Source organism: Manihot esculenta, chromosome 1 (assembly GCF_001659605.2).
Source record: "Manihot esculenta cultivar AM560-2 chromosome 1, M.esculenta_v8, whole genome shotgun sequence".
Classification (NCBI taxonomy): domain Eukaryota; kingdom Viridiplantae; phylum Streptophyta; class Magnoliopsida; order Malpighiales; family Euphorbiaceae; genus Manihot; species Manihot esculenta.
This window is the reverse complement of record NC_035161.2, coordinates 31,445,022-31,462,931: the sequence shown is the minus strand read 5'-3', so window position 1 is coordinate 31,462,931 and position 17,910 is coordinate 31,445,022. Positions and strand designations below refer to the sequence as shown.

At 34.7% G+C, this 17,910-nt stretch overlaps 2 protein-coding genes across 3 annotated transcripts; both read right to left on the bottom strand.

The window, feature by feature from the left end:
* Window positions 1-446: 446 nt before the first annotated feature.
* On the bottom strand, window positions 447-1,244 carry LOC110615990 (protein RSI-1). Its single transcript, XM_021758280.2, has 3 exons — window positions 909-1,244; window positions 787-808; window positions 447-699 (listed from the first exon to the last, which is right to left on the bottom strand). Exons 1-3 carry the CDS (start codon window positions 987-989, stop codon window positions 518-520), a joined length of 285 nt encoding a protein of 94 aa, XP_021613972.1. The 5' UTR covers window positions 990-1,244; the 3' UTR covers window positions 447-517.
* Window positions 1,245-1,860: 616 nt separating this feature from the next.
* LOC110615972 (probable transcription factor At5g28040) lies at window positions 1,861-5,887 on the bottom strand. Of its 2 annotated transcripts, XM_021758250.2 has the most exons (2): window positions 4,903-5,887; window positions 1,861-2,034 (listed from the first exon to the last, which is right to left on the bottom strand). In XM_021758250.2, the coding sequence occupies exons 1-2, from the start codon at window positions 5,859-5,861 to the stop codon at window positions 1,905-1,907; spliced, it is 1,089 nt and encodes a 362-aa protein (XP_021613942.1). In that variant the 5' UTR covers window positions 5,862-5,887; the 3' UTR covers window positions 1,861-1,904. The 2 variants fall into 2 exon arrangements, with proteins under 2 accessions (XP_021613942.1, XP_021613958.1); XM_021758266.2 differs by lacking the exon at window positions 1,861-2,034 and having other exon boundaries at window positions 4,673-5,886.
* Window positions 5,888-17,910: the final 12,023 nt, after the last annotated feature.

Here is a 17,910-nt window from a genome sequence, read left to right as displayed (position 1 = left end):
TCATTACTTTATAATTATGATAAAGAGTCCTACTAAAAAATATTATTGAGATATCAGGGTAATTCAATTGAAGAGTAGCACTAAATTCGAAAGTTTTTGCGACAGAACTGTTATGTCGAAATCGAACATCGATGATAATATAAGTGATAAATTTGACAGTTTTTATGATGAAACTCTTATGTCGAAATCGAATATCGATAGGTGTATGAGTGAGACTTATCAATTTTTACAATGCGGTTGTAGCAATATGATAGATATATTGACGAAAGTTGTTATACCGAAATAAAATCAACGGTGATAGAGGGTGATAGACCGGAGTGTTTTAAGAAATTTTTTTAATTTTATAAAATTAACTATAATTTTTAATATTAATATTGTGGATTAATTTAGTTTTTGTTATAAGTAGTATAATTTATAAAAAGAAAACATAGTAATGGGAGAAGTAATGACAAAACTCCCCATCATAATTAAACTTTTATCTAAGACATCAAATTGAATTAAAAATTTTAAAGAGGTTTCAAGGGCACTTGGGACCTCCTTCCTTGGTCTTCCAATTATTGTAGCAAGGACAAACTTGCTTATTACCATAAGTACCAGGAGGAACACACAGGCATTTTGAGCAGCATTTTAAGCAGAAGAACATGCATGGCTTCTTGTGTGATGTTGCTGAGCATCTATACGTACATCTTGGTTTGCAATCTGTCATCACAAATTACAACATAATTTTAATTTTTTTTTTTTTACATTCTTTTAATTTCCACCTTAAAATTAAACCACCAAACATACCTGAGCCACGGAACTTAGCGCTCTGTTTCAAGGCTCATAATCAAACAACAATTCAAGTCATATTAGCGTAGTGAAGGAAAAGAATGAAAGGTGGAATTGAGAAAGAAGCTTAGCATACATACCTCAGCCATTCCAGAGAAAGAGATGAAGAGAAGCAAGGAAAGGAGCAGCAAGAATGAACTGCACTTGATGAGGGTTGCCATTTTTCTCTCTTCTCTGTTCTCACTGCTAATTGAGGAATGAATGATAGAAAAGCCAAGAGACTGATGCCTATATATTTATAGGAATTCTATTTCATTTTAGGAAATAATTAGTGACTAAATAGGATCATTTGGATATTACCATATTGAATATAGGTATTTCCGGTGATCATTAATAATATCTCACAATTATTTAAGCATAGCCCTACCATGGGTTATGGCGTAAATATTGGGGGTTAGGCACAATATCCAAGGCAAATTAAAATCATCCCACGTGAGAGTTTTTCAAAAAGTGAGCGATAAAAGCGGCGTGTCTACGGGCCTTTGGCCTTTTCTAATTTTATAAAAATAAATTTGATAATAGCTGAATATATAATAAATAAATACTTGTTAACTTTATTTTTTATATAAAATGTTAATTTTTTTATTATTTTTATATTTAATTTCTTAAATTTAATTTTATTATAGATCAAAGGACACGGTTTTTTCTTAAAGATTGAATTAGGAAAATTGTCTCATCTCATCGTTTTATTATTTTTTTTATAGTATTTTTATATTAAAAAAACGCATTTATTTTATTTTTGAGCTAAATTTAATTTAGGAAAGGTGGTGAGACCATTTGAGTGAAATGATTAATCTTGTGTGAATCACCAACCATTTTTTCTATATATCAATTAAATTAATACTAAAATACCTGCATGATTTGGCTAATTGGAAAACTAATTTCCCCTCGAAATAAAGAAAAATTATAATAAACAGAGTATTCTTAAAAAATATTTTATTTAAATTTAAATTCAAATTCAATTAATATTTCTAATGTTAAATTAATTCTAAAATTTTAAATTCATCAATTTTCAAACTTATTTATTATTTTTATTTAATAATATCCACTTCCCTATCTCTATTTTTCTCTCACCCTCATGTTTGTTTCCACTTACCTTCACCAACGGAGCAGACTATGTCCCTATGGAACTTCAGGCAGGCAGCCACCACCTTCTGATAAAATAGCCGACTTCGTCGACAGTCGACACCCAAAAATTCATATCCCCTGAACACAAAAGAACTAACTCATTTGTTTATTTAATAATGACAAAATTCACGAACAAAATAATAAATTTTCCAATTGAAAATGCAAGCAGAAACTCCTTTACCACAAAGCCCTATCAGGAAGAAAGTCGAATGCCTCCCTCTTCAGTTCATAGTTTCTTCCGCTTTGTTTTCTAAATATTCCAAGAGAAACCAGAAAGGAAGAGTATATAGAAACCCACAATTTATTGGTTAGCCTCTGTTAGCAGTTGTCGGTCTATCTGGACATTTATATTCCTTTACGCTTTCCACAGACTTTTGCAGGTTTTTTTTTAAAAAAAAAAAAAAAATTGTTGTGTTTCACTGTTTCTGCAATCTTGAACTCATCTTTTGTTTCACATGCATAACTAAAGGGAGAAGAAAGCAACAAAGCAGAGTCAGATGCAGTTGCCATTCTTCAGAAGCAGTCTGAGTTTTATAGGTCACGGATATAGGATCAGTGAGAACAGCCTGAAAAGATTGCAGCATTAGGTGCTTCCCAGATAGACCAGCCAAAAAGGCAGCCAACTGCAAAGAGACGGTATCAGCCCAAAGAAGAATCGAATCCAAATGGTTTTTGCATGCTAGAAGAAAAAGAGCAGATGCCTTAAAGCTTTGATGGATGCTTATATTTTGGATCCTCTGTATTGGGTTTTTAGTTCCCTCTCCCTCTATTGTTTCACAGGTAATGATTTCAGCCTTGGAGGCCCAAATCGCTTAGAGAAAAACCAATTAGATCAGTTGCTGAATGTGATTTCAGGCATTTAGAATTGGATTTCCTCACAATCTATTCTAAGAATTTACCAGTAAACACGTAGTAATACTCATAGAAAAAAGGATTAGGCTATAATTTTGCTCTGGCATAGCTGCATATTAATAGAACACATGTACTGAAATCTTATTTTTAAGATAATTACATGATTTTGAGACTATATCTGCAAGATCTGTTGCTTTGGAAAGGTATTACATAATTGTGAACTTGCAATATTGCAGTTTCAAGGCATTATAAGTCTTTCAATTACATTTTGGAGTTTGGTTTTTGTTTTTATATGATGTCTAAGCAATCGGATGGCTGCAACCTTCTCCAGCACAGAGCACACCCATCTTTCATGCTCGCGTAACTCTGCATTCAGATTCTTCAGATAGTACAAATTTATCTAACCTTTTAGCTTTATCAATTTTACCATAATTTAGAAATTAAATTCAATTTTATCCAATATATTGAAATTGAATATTAAAATGATAGTTTATTATAATCTAATAAAATAAATTTTAATAGGTATGATAGTTTATTATGATCTAATAAAATAAATTTTAATAGGTTTTCTTCTTTTAACAGAGATTTTTTCACGCTTCTCACCCAGAATACCTTTTCTCTCCTGAATGTGGGAGGTAGTTTTAGTTCTAACATCAGGAGAAAGCAATTCAAAGTTAAAGCACAAAGCAAGCAGGAAAATTAGAGCATAACAAGAGCAATGATACTAAATAATCTGCATATGGGATTCCTGCACGTCTTTCAGGCGATAGAGGGATTTTCAGGTATATGCGGACGTGCATTTGAACACAAATGCAACCAAGCAAAAACGACTGACCAGGAAAACGATATAAAGATCTAACCTTAAGAAGATATCTAGACATACGAAGAAAGTATTCATAGCTGGTTCTCCATATACAAATAGGCTTTCCATTCTATAACTGGATTACTAATAGAGAAATGCTGTAAAAACATCCTAGATTCTATTTGTTGTAAAATTTATGTTTTTATAGGCATAAAAGTTTGAAGCTTGAACAGATGGCACCTCAAGAGGAACTTAGGGCTTCCGTAGAGTACACGCTGGAGAGGAGACATCTGTGCTCCGTGCCATGAAGATAGAAGAGGGGTGCAGTAAGAAAATAAATTTTTAAAAAATATTAAAATTATTTTTCTTTATTTATATGAATAGTAAAATATTATTTTTATTTAATTTTGACTGACCGAGTAAAATAGCAACCAAAATATTAAGATAAAATTAGAAATTTAGTTCCAGTACAATATTTTTTTTTCCCTTTGTTGTTCTGTTTTTTTTTAGTTAAATCTAGTAAACTTTTTTGTTTGGCCTTTGCCCTCATCTATTTCACCTTTAAGGAATACCATCTTCAGACAGATCATACTCACAACTCACTCCCTAAACAATATTTAAATCATGAGCGAGTCCCATATCAAAAGGCTGCTATTACACCCACGATTCCCAGAAAAAAAAAAAAATCATTTCTATTTCTTTGTAATTAAACCTCAAAAAAAAAAATCTATTTCTATCATTCTTCAGCAACACACAAGAATCCACTAACGTTTGATTACTCAAGAAGATGACAAAAGTAAACAAATAAATGTTGAAAAGAACCAGAGTAATTGAACGTTCACCAGAGGTAGTGGGTTGCAGGCTCTTTGATAGCTACTGCTACAGGTCTTGGATAGTGGCATAGCAAAAGGGAAGCTTATAGCATTTAGTTAAGTAGAGTTGGGAAACTTGCTGAGGGGTCAATGATCAACATTACCTTTTGAATGATTAACCGCCACATATCACAAACACCAAAAAGATTTGTTAAATTCACAAGAGAAACAAGAAGGAAAAGAAACATCCTTTTAAACTTATTAATGTATCTATGCATAATCAATTACTTAAGAAAAATTAGTTACACAAAAATGTTAGAGAATACTTGAGCCCACTGACTATACATAAGGGAATATACAAGTTTTCAAAAGAACATTCAGAAACAACACGCAAAAAAGCAATGCCAGTGAGCCAATTCCCAATTACACTAAACAAGTTATGATACAGATTGCCTATTAACAGTGTTCTCGAGAACCAACCTCAAACGCCGAGCCAAAACATCCATCTCTGCAACCCTTTGCTCCCTCCACCTGCTTTCAAAATCCTTAAAATCATCCGAATATCGCAAGTTTTCTCTCGCGAGAACCATCTGAACCTCTTTGAGGCATTCATCAAACACATTCAAAACGCTTTTAGCCACGACGCTCTTCGCCAATCCAGAATCCTCTTCTCGTGCTTCAATATGATCACAATCCGGATGCATTTCACTCGTCTTTGGAACATTCCCATAATCAATATCATCCACATCCAACGGCCCAAATTCATTCACGTCATCGTCATTATTGGAGAAAACCACAGGCAAAACCGGCGAGAAACTAACCTGAACTCCAACCAAATTCGCACTAGTGCCCACATCTAAATTACTACCAGAATTGATTTTGCTACAGCCGAAAGGCGAAATGGAGGAAAATTCAGGGCTCCAGAGCTTCTTGGAGAGATCAAAAAGGGCGCAATCGTGGGGGGACAAGAGAGAAGGACTGAGGCCGCGGGCAAGGCGAGAAGAGATGACCCGAAACTTCTTGCGCAATCTGCGGAGCTTCTCGGAAAGCTGGGATCTGGAGTAGGGCTGGGACATAGTATTGGAGAAATTGTCATAAAAAATGGGCAAGTCACGAGGGAAGGAAAGGCCATGGGAGGAGGAATCGAGAAGGCCCTGGAGAAAACGGATCTCGTCGGGTTCAGTCCAGATCCGGTGGAACTTGAAAGGGGGAGGTTTGGAGTCGAAATCGAGAGCGGGCGAGGAAGAATGGAGATGAGGGGTTTTGCGTTTGACGGGAAGTTTAGAGGCAGAAGAAGAAGTAAGGGAGAGGGGTTGGGTGGGTTCAGGGCGAGGAAGTGGGGTGGAGTCCATGGGCATGGATACCGTAGCTATTTTGCTTTTAGACTCTGTGCCTGAGCCAGAGCCAGAGCCAGAGCCTGAGTTCTTGTTTCTTAACATTATGTTGGATTAAGGGAAAAATGAAAATTGAGATATGAAATACAAATTTTTTTTAAAGAGAAATTTTGGGGAGGAAAGAAAATGAAAGTTAAAGTGAATTTAGAATTTATTTCTTTTTTAATTTTGAGTTTCACTATCCATAAAAATTAGATAAAAAAAATTTTCATCCATTTTCTCATCTAATATTTTCTTTTTGAAAAGATAATTAGAGGCTGGGAGAATAAAGCCTAATGTCCAATTACAAAGTAATTAACAAAATACGGCTGAGGTTTACAAGAAAGAGGCCCATAAAAGGTCCAGTATTAAAACTCTCCAACGAAAGGATGAAGGGCCCAACCACAAGGAAAAAAAAAAACACCAAGTACCTTGCTTAAGTTATGAGAAATATATATAATAATTTCATTTCATAAATTAGATGTAAAACTGAATCGGAGAAGACCGATGTCCAAGTTCAGCTCCCTTCATGGAAGAGTTGCATGCACTCGATGTAATGGTGGAAAGTGGAAACAGACCGCCATTGATTACTACGCTTTCCACAATTCACAAATTCCAAGTCCAATATAATCTCTCACTCATAAGTCTTCTCTCTTTTTATTCTTAATTCTATTTTTAGTCGGAAATGTAGACTAGTCTTTCTTTCACACCCACCCTCATCATAGTATAATGCAACCATGTATAATTTAAGAAAATATAATAAATATAATTAAAATAATTTTTTTTCTTAACACCTCTGACAGTAAGTGTAGGTTTAGAGAAAAAAAAAAAAAAAGAATTCTTATAATTGTGAATGGATATTTTATACATGGTTTGAGAGGAAGTAATAAAAACTCAACAAACTAACAAACTGAAATTTTCTACATCATTTTAGAAGTATTCAGTAAAAGTTGCACTTATAAATAAAATGTCGTGGTTTCATTTTTTTTTTCCATGACATCATTTATTTCCCTTTGATTTTTATGCTACTCACTTTTCTTTTGCGGTGTCATTTTGTATGGAATCAACTTTTATCTCTTTAGCCCTCCGCAAGATGGAAATACCTTAATTTTAGGTAATTTCATCTTGAGGAGGAGATTTTGGAATTGCGCCGTGTTGAAGGGCTTGATAAATAGATCAACAATCTGTTGGCAGAATGGTACATGTACTATTGAAATAAAGCCTTTGGAGAGTTGATCACGACAAGGTGGCAATCGATGTCCACATGCTTCATTCTTTCGCAGAACACGGGGTTTGCTGCTATATATTGAGCTGCTTGGTTATCGCAGTGCGAAGGGATGGGGAGCTCCGGCTATATACTAAACTCCTTTTAACAGATAAGTGATCCATTAAAGTTCACATACTGTAATCGCCATCCTTCGATACTCAGCTTTTGTGAAAGATATGTTAATGGTGTTCTATTTTTTAGTTTTTCAGGATATCAATGACTCTCTAAGAAAAATACAGTAATCGGTGAGAGATTTTCTGGTCATTGGGCAAGATGCCCAATTTGCGTTAGAGAAAGCTCGGATCTTGAATTTATTTTGGGCTGAAAAAAATAAACCCCATGTTAGACAACCTTTCAAGTAATGAAGTATATGAAGGGTTGCATCCTAGTGTTGTTGGCGTAGTTGCTGTATGAATTGACTGAGTTGTTGTATTGTGTAAGAGATGTCTAGCATGGAAAAACCGAGGTAAAGTAGTTTGCCTATTAATTTTCAATACCTATCCAGGTCTATCAAAACTGGTCCAAACTCATTGTCTAATTTGAGTCCTTGTGGTCAAGAAAAGTTGGACGATTTAGCATGTGTGAATCCACTATCTTAGAGAATGTTTAACATATATTCTTTTGGTTAAGGAAAAGACCAGTTTCAGGATGAGCGACTTCCAGCCCCAGGAAATATCTAACATATCCCAAATATTTAATTGTGAAGAGTCCATCCAGGTAAGCTTTTATATTTGATATGTCTTCTTCTGATTGCCCTGTTATGAGTATATCATCAACATAAAAAAGCAAGACTAAAAATTTGTTGCTTTGTGATATTATGAATAAGCAGTGATCGAGAGTAGATTGGTTGAACCCATAGTGCTTCAAACAGTTGGTGAGTTCGTTATTTCATATTCTCCCTGCTTGTTTTAGGCCGTAGATGCTCTTAATTAGCTTACATACATGTCCTAGTTGAGCTTTATCATAACTTTCTGGTGGTAGTATATATAAGTCTTCTTTGACATGCCAGTGTAAATGGGTTGGTGTATTAGCCCGTTCTTAGCAATGGCTATGGCCATAAACATTCTTACGGTAACTAGTTTGGTATTATTGTATTTACCCTAAACCATTATCTTGGACTTTTTGTATGTCATTTTGGTTATTAATAAAAAGAGGTTTTATTATCATTATTATTTGTTTGCATGTTACATAATAATAATTAATATCATTGATTACTTATTATTATATTGATAATAATAAAATATAACTAGTATGATTATTGATTGATAATCATAAGATGATTATGTATATGTTGATATAATTCAATAATCATATATATTTGTTAGAGAACAAAGTATTGGATGGACCCGTATTGAAATTACTGCATGGGTTATTATCATAAGTGAATTTCAAAATAGTTATGTCTTAATCCTTTAATTTGAGATTGTCATAATTTCCAACATAAGGACTGTTATGTTTTGACATAATCAAACATTGTCTTTAATCGGACAATTATAAAGGTTATGATTGAGTATGATAGAAATTATGTAGAGGATATTGAACAATCAAGATAGAATTTATCCCTCTCTTTGAGAGAGATATTTTTTGGGCCCTTCGATAAGTGAGACTGAGAAATGCATGACCGTACTCAAATGAATTGATAGTGTGATCAATATCATTTGATTTTATCAGTCTACTTAGAGATCGAGAAATCACAAGTTTGAACATTATAAGTTTGATATTGATCATGACTTATGTTCAAACTAGATATCGTATAACAAAAGAATTAATACATGTTCTATTTATTAGGATTTATCGGACTATCAATCCTCATATTAATTGGTTAGTCATAATGTCTTGCTAGAGGCCGCTTATGATTTATGGGTCTTGTGGGACTGAACCTATTGCCAATTAATATGAGCCTATTGGGTCACACACAAAAGAACGTTATTGATGCGCTATATTAATGGGCTAAAAGCTCATTAGTATAATTAATAATAATAAAGATATTATTATTATTAATATTAATTATTATTATAAGATAATAATATTTAAAAGATCTACAGTCTATCTATAACTGTTATAGATAAAAGATTTTTAGTTTTGCTTATCAAAACAAACTGTCACATAAGATATTTGCGTATCTGCGAGATTGTGATAGGGGTGATAAATACAACTCTTTTGCGAAAAGAATTATGTGAAAATAAAAAGACTTAAAACGTATAAAACTCCTACTGCGAATTGTGGGGGTAATGTTTTTTTTTTTTTTGGAGAAATTGTTTTGAGCTGCAGATTGGATAAGCACATAGTTTATCCATCTTTGAGAGAGCTAGCACTCTAGAAGGGTAAAAGACGTTCGTGTGGATACCATTGAGGGTGTTCGGCTACTGGAAAAATACTATCAATGTAATCAACCCCAGGCAGTTGGTTAAAGCCTTTGGCTACCAATTTGGCTTTAAACTTATTAACGGATCTATTTGGTTTATGTTTGATCCGGTAGATCCATTTAAAAGCAATGACCTTTTTTCCTTTTGGTATAGTAGTTACGTACCAGGTGTTGTTTAGTTCTAAGGCATTCAGTTCATCTTGCATGACTTGCACCTATTTGCTGTCCCCTTTTACTTGAAGGTAGGACTTTGGTTCATGATTCATAGATACATTTGCCACAAAGCTCAAGTAATGAGGTGCAAAGATAGATTTAGAGGTAAAAAAAGATTGGTGATTAGAGAAATTACCTACGGCAGTATTGGGGGATATACCAGGATTAACATAGTATATAGAAGCTGTCACAAAATCATTTAGCCATCTGGGTCTTGTGGAAAGTCTTTCATCATCTCCTGCATTAATGATTCCATATTCCATTCTGCGTTGTTTTGGATACAGTTATCATTAGGGGTGTGCATCGGTCGGTTCGGTTCGGTACCGAATCAAACCGGCCAAAACCGATTTAACCGAATTGTTTCAAAATGTAAATCGAACCGAACCAAATAAGACCGAAAATCGAATCGAACCGAACCGAACTGGTTCGGTTCGGTTCGGTTCGAAATCAGTTTTTGAGCTTTTTTTCTAATTTCATTGAATTATATTATAATTTGAGCCTAATAAGAAATTGATTTAAACCTAATATATTTAATTAATCATAAAATCCAATCAATTAATCATAAAATCCAAATTAATCAACAATTTCTAACTTGGATTCACTCAGAGGTCTGGGTCGCGTGATTCATATATTAATCTGTTCATTTTTCCACACAGAGAAAGCAGAGGATACTTGTGCAATAACAGAAATGGAGAAAATTGATAGTCAATATAAATCAAGAACTAATTTTTCTGCCATTGAAGTTTGAATTTGGAGCTTGAGAGAAGTAAAATGACTACATTATGCAAGTGGAAATATACAACTCCAATCTGAACTAAAAAATCACTTGGAATATCAGTCGCAACATACATGCAGAAGAATTATTAGAAGCTAAACTATTAGCAAAAACAAACCAGAACTTGAAAAAAGAACAGAACTTTTAATTTCATTTAGCAAACACACCATGACTGGCCCCTGAGCTCAAACCCATCGGTCTTGACGCCATGCTTGCTTGAGCTAAGAACTCCATTACCATAATCTCGACCAACAGATTCACTCTCAGACTCCCACATGATTGTAAACTAAAATCCAACAAAACTTGGGCAAAATTTTCTCATAAAAAGTGCCTGAAAACCAGAGTTGCAGCAGAGCAACGAATAGGAGAACAATGGAAAATAAAGGGAAGAATTCCACATGGGTTGCTTGGAATCATCTGCCACTGTTGGCTTATCAAAACAACATCAAAACAACATCAAAACTTACAGTGAAAAGAGTCTCGCGAGCGACGGCTACGAGAGAGAGACGCGAGCGATGGCCGTGAGAGAGACGCGAAGGATGGAGAGAAGAGACTCTAGCTTTGGCGAGTGGGTGGCCGGTGGGTGGCTGTGGGACTGGCGATTGGGTGGGTGGGTGGCCATGGCTGCGGGACTGAAGCGACAAAGGATGGAGAGAAGAGACTGGCTTTGGCGAGTGGATGGCAGGGTGGGTGGCCGGTGGGTGGCTGTGGGACTGGTGACTGGGGTGGGTGGCTGTGGCTACGGGACTGAAGAGAGATGAAGACGCGAAGGATGGAGATTAGGGATTTGGTCTGAGAGAGATGAAGGTATCGGGTGCGCCGCGTGAAGAAGGACATGGGATGGGAAGTGAACTGAATTGATATAACCCTATAATAAAACGCTGCGTTTAAGATTAATTCGGTCGGTTCGGTTCGACCGAACTATTTTGACTCCAAAACCGAACCGAACCGATCAACCCGAAATTTTTAAAAATTAAAACCGAACCGAACCGATTTTATTTTAAAACCGAACCAAATTATTAAATTAAATCGGTTCGGTCGGTTATTTCGGTTCAAACCGAACAGTGCTCACCCCTAGTTATCATCACAATTTAGAGGTGTTTCATACATTTGTGCAGCAATATTACTCGTTCCTTTGGCCTTTTTCCGCTTGAGTTCATTGAACCAATCTGGATATCCGTTGAGCTTGAAACATGTCTCTTTTATATGTTCGGTGGCCTTACAGGAGGTGCATACTTTGTCATCTCTCTTCTTGTATTGTGTTTTTCATGCCTTCTGTTTGTTGTTTTCTGGGACTCTTGCTATCATTGCACTGTTTCTAGACTCTTCATTTGCACTTTGAGCTTCTCTCTGTTTCTCAATTCTCAAGATCATAGAACAAGATTTGTTCACACTAGGTAGGAGTTCCATAATGAGGATTTGGTTTCTCATATGATCATAAGTTTCATTTAGACCCATTAAGGATTGCATCAATTTGTGTTTACCTTTCATATTAGTAAATAGCTTTGCTGCACCGCAATCACACATAGGAATCGATTCCAAACATGTACACTCATCCCTCAGTTTCTTTAGTTTTGTATAATACATCATAAGAGGATTGTTTGCTTGACTGAAATTACTAATTTCTTTCATTAACTGGTATATAAAGGGGCCATTGTTGTCCCCAAACCTCTCTTTCAGTTCTTCCCATAATTCATAAGCATTTGTAGCATAAAGAAAGGTTTCAACTAAATCTTTTAAAATAGCATGTAGAATCCAGGATATTATCATATTATCGGCTTTCTGCCATTCTTCGTAGCTCTTGTTATTTTCCTATGGTACTTTGCATTTGCCATTTATGAAACCTAGCTTATCCTTTGCCTTTAATGCAATTATCATTGATCTACTCCATGTTAGATAATTTTTTCCATTCAAGGGTGAGCTGACAAGAATCATATTAGGGAAATCGAAATACAGTAGTTTGATCATTTTGTCTTTCTTTTCAGTGATTTTTGGTATGATTTTTTCTTTCTCCACGATGTCATTTTTTTCCCTTTGATTTTTATGCTGTTTACTTTTCTTTTGCGGTGTCATTTTGTATGGAATCAGTTTTTATCTCTTTAGCCCCCCCCACAAGATGGAGATGCCTTAATTTTGGGTAATTCCATCTTGAAGAGGAGAGTTTGGAATTGCACCGCGCTGAGGGACTTAGTGAACAGATCTACAATCTGCTGGTGGGATGGTATATGCACCGTTAGAATAAAGCCTCTGGAAAGTTGATCGCGGACAAGGTGGCAATCTATGTCCAGATGCTTCATCCTTTCATAGAATACGAGGTTGGCTACTATATGTTGAGCTGCTTGGTTATCGCAGTGCAAAGAGATGGGGAGCTCCGGCTGTATACTGAACTCCTTTAACAGATAAGTGATCCGTTAAAGTTCATATATTGTAATCGCCATGCTTCGATACTCGGCTTCTACGAAAGATCTACTAACGGTGTTTTATTTTGGTTTTTCAGGATATCAATGACTCTCCAAGAAAAATACAGTAACCGATGAGGGATTTTCTGGTCATTGGGCAAGATGCCTAGTTTGCGTTAGAGAAAACTCAGATCTTAAATTTATTTTGGGTTGGAAAAAATAAATCACGTGTTAGACAACCTTTCAAGTAACAAAGTATATGAAGGGCTACATCCCAGTGGTGTTGGCATGGTTGCTACATGAACTGACTGAGGTGTTGTATTGTGTAAGAGATGTATAGCATGGAAACACCGAGGTAAAGTAGTTTACCTATTAGTTTTCGTTACCTGTTTGGGTCTATCAAAACTAGTCCAATCTCATTGTTTAATTTGAGTCCTTGTGGTAAAGGAAAGTCGAACGATTTAGCATGCGTGAATCCAGTATCTTAGAGAATGTTTAACATATGTTCTTTTGGTTAAGGAAAATATCAGCTTCAGGACAAGCGACTTTTAACCCCAGGAAATATCTGACATACTCCAAATATTTAATTGTGAAGAGTCCATCTAGGTAAGCTTTTATGTTTGATATGTCTTCTTCTGATTGTCTTGTTATGAGTATGTCATCAACATAAAAAAGCAAGGCTACAAATTTTTCTTTTGTGATCTTATGAATAGGCAATGATCGAGAGTAGATTGGCTAAACCCGTAGTGCTTCAAACAATTGGTGAATTCTTTGTTCTACATTCTCCCTGCTTACTTTTGGCCGTAGATGCTCTTAATTAGTTTACATACATGTCCTGGTTGAGTTTTGTCATAGCTTTCTGGAAGTAACATATATAGGTCTTCTTTGATATGCCCGTGTAAATAGGTATTGTTGATATCTAAATGGTGTATTGGCCAGTTCTTAATAGTGGCTATGGCCATACACATTCTTACGGTAACCAATTTGGCTACTAGAGAAAAATTATTGGTGTAATCAACCCCAGGCAGTTAGTTAAAGCCTTTAACTATCAATATGGCTTTAAACCTATTAACGGATCCATTTGGTTTATGTTTGATCCAGTAGACCCATTTAGAAGTAATGACCCTTTTTTCCTTTTTTCCTTTTGATCCAGTAGACCCAAGTGTTGTTTAGTTCTAAGGTATTCAGTCATCTTACATGGCTTTCACCCATTTGTTGTCCCCTTTTGCTTGAAGATAGGACTTTGGTTTATGAGTCATAGATACATAGGTGAAACAAGATAGGTGATTAGAGAAATTACTTGCGATAATATTGGGGGATACACCAGGATTAACATGGCATATAGAAGCTGTCACAAAATCATTTATCCATCTAGGTCTTATGAAAAGTCTTTCATCATCTCCTGTATTAATGATTCCACATTCCAATTTGCTTTCTTTTGGACACGGTTATTATTACAATTTAGAGGTGTTTTATATACGCAGCAATATTACTCTTTCCTTTGGCCTTTTTCTCCTTGAGTTCATTGAACTAATATGAATATCCGTTGAGCTTGAAACATGTCTTTTTTACATGTCCGGTGGCCTTATAGTAGGTGCATACAATGTCATCTCTCTTCTTCTATTATGTTTTCCATGCCTTCTATTTGTTATTTTCTAGGACCCTTGCTATCATTGCATTGTTTCCAGACTCTTCATTTTCACTTTGGACTTCTCTCTGTTTCTCAATTCTCAAGATCATAGAATAAGGTTTGTTCACGCTAGGTATGGGTTCCATAATGATGATTTCATTTCTCATATGGTCATAAATTTCATTTAGGCCCATAATTCATAACCTCTCTTTCAGTTCTTTCCATAATTCATGAGCATTTGTAGCATAAAGAAAGGTTTCAGTTAAATCTTTTGAAAGAGTATTTAGAATTCAGGACATTACCATATTATCGACTTTCTACCATGAAATGTGAACAATTTTAAATTTAGATCTGATTTTAGCATAATTATTTTCATAAGATGAGATATGATACTATGAAAAAGTAACTGTAGATTTAAAGGAAAAAAATTAAACTCTTAATTGTGAATGGATGTTTATATATACGGTTTGAGAGAAAAGTAACAGAAACTCAACAAACTAGCAAATTGAAATTTTCTACATCATTCTAAAAGTATCTAGTAAAAGTTGCACTTATAAATAAAACATTGTTGTTTCACTTCTTTCACTATGACGTTGTTTTCTTTCTTTAATTTTTGTGTTGCCCACTTTTTTTTGGGCGCCTTTTTGTCTGAAATTAACTTTGATCTCATCAACCTCAATTAATATTATTCTATCATATTAAATAATTTAAATTATTTAATAAATTTTATTTTTAATATGTGTTAAATAAAAATATATTAATACATTATTAAATACTTTTATCATTATAAAAAAAATATATAATCTGAGTTGAATACATAATAAAAATAAGTGGATAATATTCCATTTGATTTAGTTTTATTCTGAATTTACTAGAAAATTGTGAGTTGTATGAATTATATAATTATTTTAACGAAAGAATTCTTATCTATAAAAGTTTCTCATATATAAACTAAATAATTTATATATATACCTAATAAATATTTTTTAATATGTTTATATAAAGAACATTTTGATGTAAGGCAAAAATATAGATAAATAAAAAATAGAAGATTGTGAATATATAATAATAATAATAAGTAAAGATCTCATCGTATTTCTTTAAAATGTTAAAATATTATTGGATTAATTAAAAAATTATAAAAACTTAACGTTAAAAAACAATTATTTCAGAATTTTGGATTAAATAAAAGTATGATAGTTAAATAAGTGCAGATTCGTTGGCTGATCGACTGTGGCAAAACTCTCCAGCTAGACATATTCCTACTTTCTGGCTGCTTCATCACTCCATTTGCCGTTGCTTAATTGCCAGCGTTGTGTTTGATAATTATTAAATTAAACAGTTGCATTTATATTAGTCTAGTTATTATGCATATATTTTTTAATGAAATATGCAAAAAAAAAATTTTTTCTGGAAGTAATAATGTAGTTGAAAATATCAATTTAATTAATTAATAAAAATTTAGAACCCCGATGCTTGTATTAATTAACACATGGAGATTGATATATATATATATAAGAAATGCACATGGAGAATGAACAGAATCAGGTTACGGATAATATTAAAAAAAAAAAAAAATCATTTACTAGATCTTGTCCAAAGTAAATAAGGGATCGTAGTAGTATTTACTTGGAGCCATAAATGCATTGATTAATTGAGAAAAAAAAAAACTCTAACCATCATTTTATTTTATCTAATATTAATAAGGGTAATATAGGAAAAAAAAATTAGTCACCTTTAAAATTTTAAAAAATTTCAGATCGAATGAAATAAAATTTTGAATAAACTGCAATTTAGTCCCTCTGGTTTAGTGAAATATAACATTTTGTTCCTCTATTTTAAAAAACCTTCAATTTAGTCACTGTGATTTTTAAAAACTATGCCATTGGTTCCTCCCGTTAGATTTTCAATTAAATCACCGTTAATTTTAATTAAAAGATTAAAATACCCATAACATAACAGCTTCTTCTACTCCTGACCTCACCCGCTTCCTCCCAAATGGCCACTTCGGTATTCAGGTCCACCACCAAGCGAACCCCATTGCGAAATCCTCTGCTTCGTCCACTGATGACTCCTCTTCTTCCAATCGGAGCCCCTCGGCTCACTGTCGCTCTCGGAGCCTTAGCCATTTCTCCCGGCCTTTGCCTCCGTCAGGGGATGACTTATCTGGCGACGCACCCCTTCCAAGAGGGAGGTTCGTCAACACTGTTAGGGGGTTCGCTTGGGAGATACAGTTCGCGCCACATGGATAAAGGGAAGACAATAGGAACTCTATGCGAGGTACGTTGTTCTGGGAGTACAAGATCTTCAATCACAACTTCGTCGCCTTCTACTGGTGGGAGTTTTAGTTGATATCTATAAAGAATGCGAAATTCGATATTACAAATTGGGAGAGAGGACGGTGCTGGGTCTGTAGCTACTGGCTTGGCCTCGTACACGTTGAAAAAGCAGTTTACCTTGCTCGTCATTGATGCTTTTAACTTCCAATTGGTTTTGGTGGAGGAGACTTTCCGCTTAAATATTCCCAAGTCTCCTGCAGTTCAGGCCCCTTTTATTTTCTTTTTTAGGTCGACCAGGAGTTCAACCTTCAAACAATATACGATGCTTGTTTTATAGTACCATTTTATATATATAGCTTTAATCATTAACCCTTCACCTTCTATTGCTCATCGGGCTGCCCTGAAAAGATGAAACGGGGGACTTCTAAATTCTAATTCTAACATGTTTTTTTTTTTCTAGCAAACAGGCATACCGCAATATTCCGTTATACACACTGTTCCAATTAAAAAAGGACTTCATTGGGCATAACACTATTCAGATGCAACTAAATTTACAAAGAGAAGCCTACAACTTGCGATGCCCATGTGCACGATTACTCGCAAATATTTTCAATTAAAGTGCAATAGGTTCATCAACGCTGAGGCTCCGAGAGCGGCGGTGAGCCGAGGAGCTCCGATAGGAAGAAGAGGATGAGCTCCGATTGGAAGAAGAGGAGTTATCAGTGGACGAAACAGAGGATTTCGCAATGGGGTTTGCTTGGTGGTGGACCTGCAAGTTATAAAGCGAGTGAGGTCAAGAGTAGAAAGGTTGTATTTTAGCAGTGGACCTGCAAGTGGCCATTTGGGAGGAAGCAGGTGAGGTCAGGAGTTGAAGAAACTGTTATAGGTATTTTCGTCTTTTATTTAAAATTAACGGTGATTCAACTGAAAATCTAACGGGAGGGACCAATGGCATAGTTTTTAAAAATCACAGTAACTAAATTGAAGGTTTTTTAAAACAGATGGACGAAATGTTGTATTTCACTAAATTAGAGGGATTAAATTGCAGTTTATCTTAAAATTTTTTTAAAAAAGTTTCAGGTTTTAGGTTGAGTAGAAAGGAGAGAGGGAGTCATTAAAAGTTTAAGTTGGTGGAAGATTGGAAGTAGAAAGATTGGTCAAGAAAGAGCAGCAGAGCCGAGAGAGAT

Bases quoted from the DNA above. Each gene is read 5' to 3' on its own strand.
- LOC110615990 (XM_021758280.2), bottom strand. From the start codon at position 989: ATGGCAACCCTCATCAAGTGCAGTTCATTCTTGCTGCTCCTTTCCTTG. The intron at 809-908 runs GTATGTATGCTA...GCCTTGAAACAG, and splicing joins CTTTCTCTGGAATGGCTGAG to AGCGCTAAGTTCCGTGGCTC. The intron at 700-786 runs GTATGTTTGGTG...TTGTGATGACAG, and splicing joins CGCTAAGTTCCGTGGCTCAG to ATTGCAAACCAAGATGTACG.
- LOC110615972 (XM_021758250.2), bottom strand. From the start codon at position 5,861: ATGTTAAGAAACAAGAACTCAGGCTCTGGCTCTGGCTCTGGCTCAGGC. The intron at 2,035-4,902 runs GTTGGTTCTCGA...TTTTGTGTTCAG, and splicing joins GTTTTGGCTCGGCGTTTGAG to GGGATATGAATTTTTGGGTG.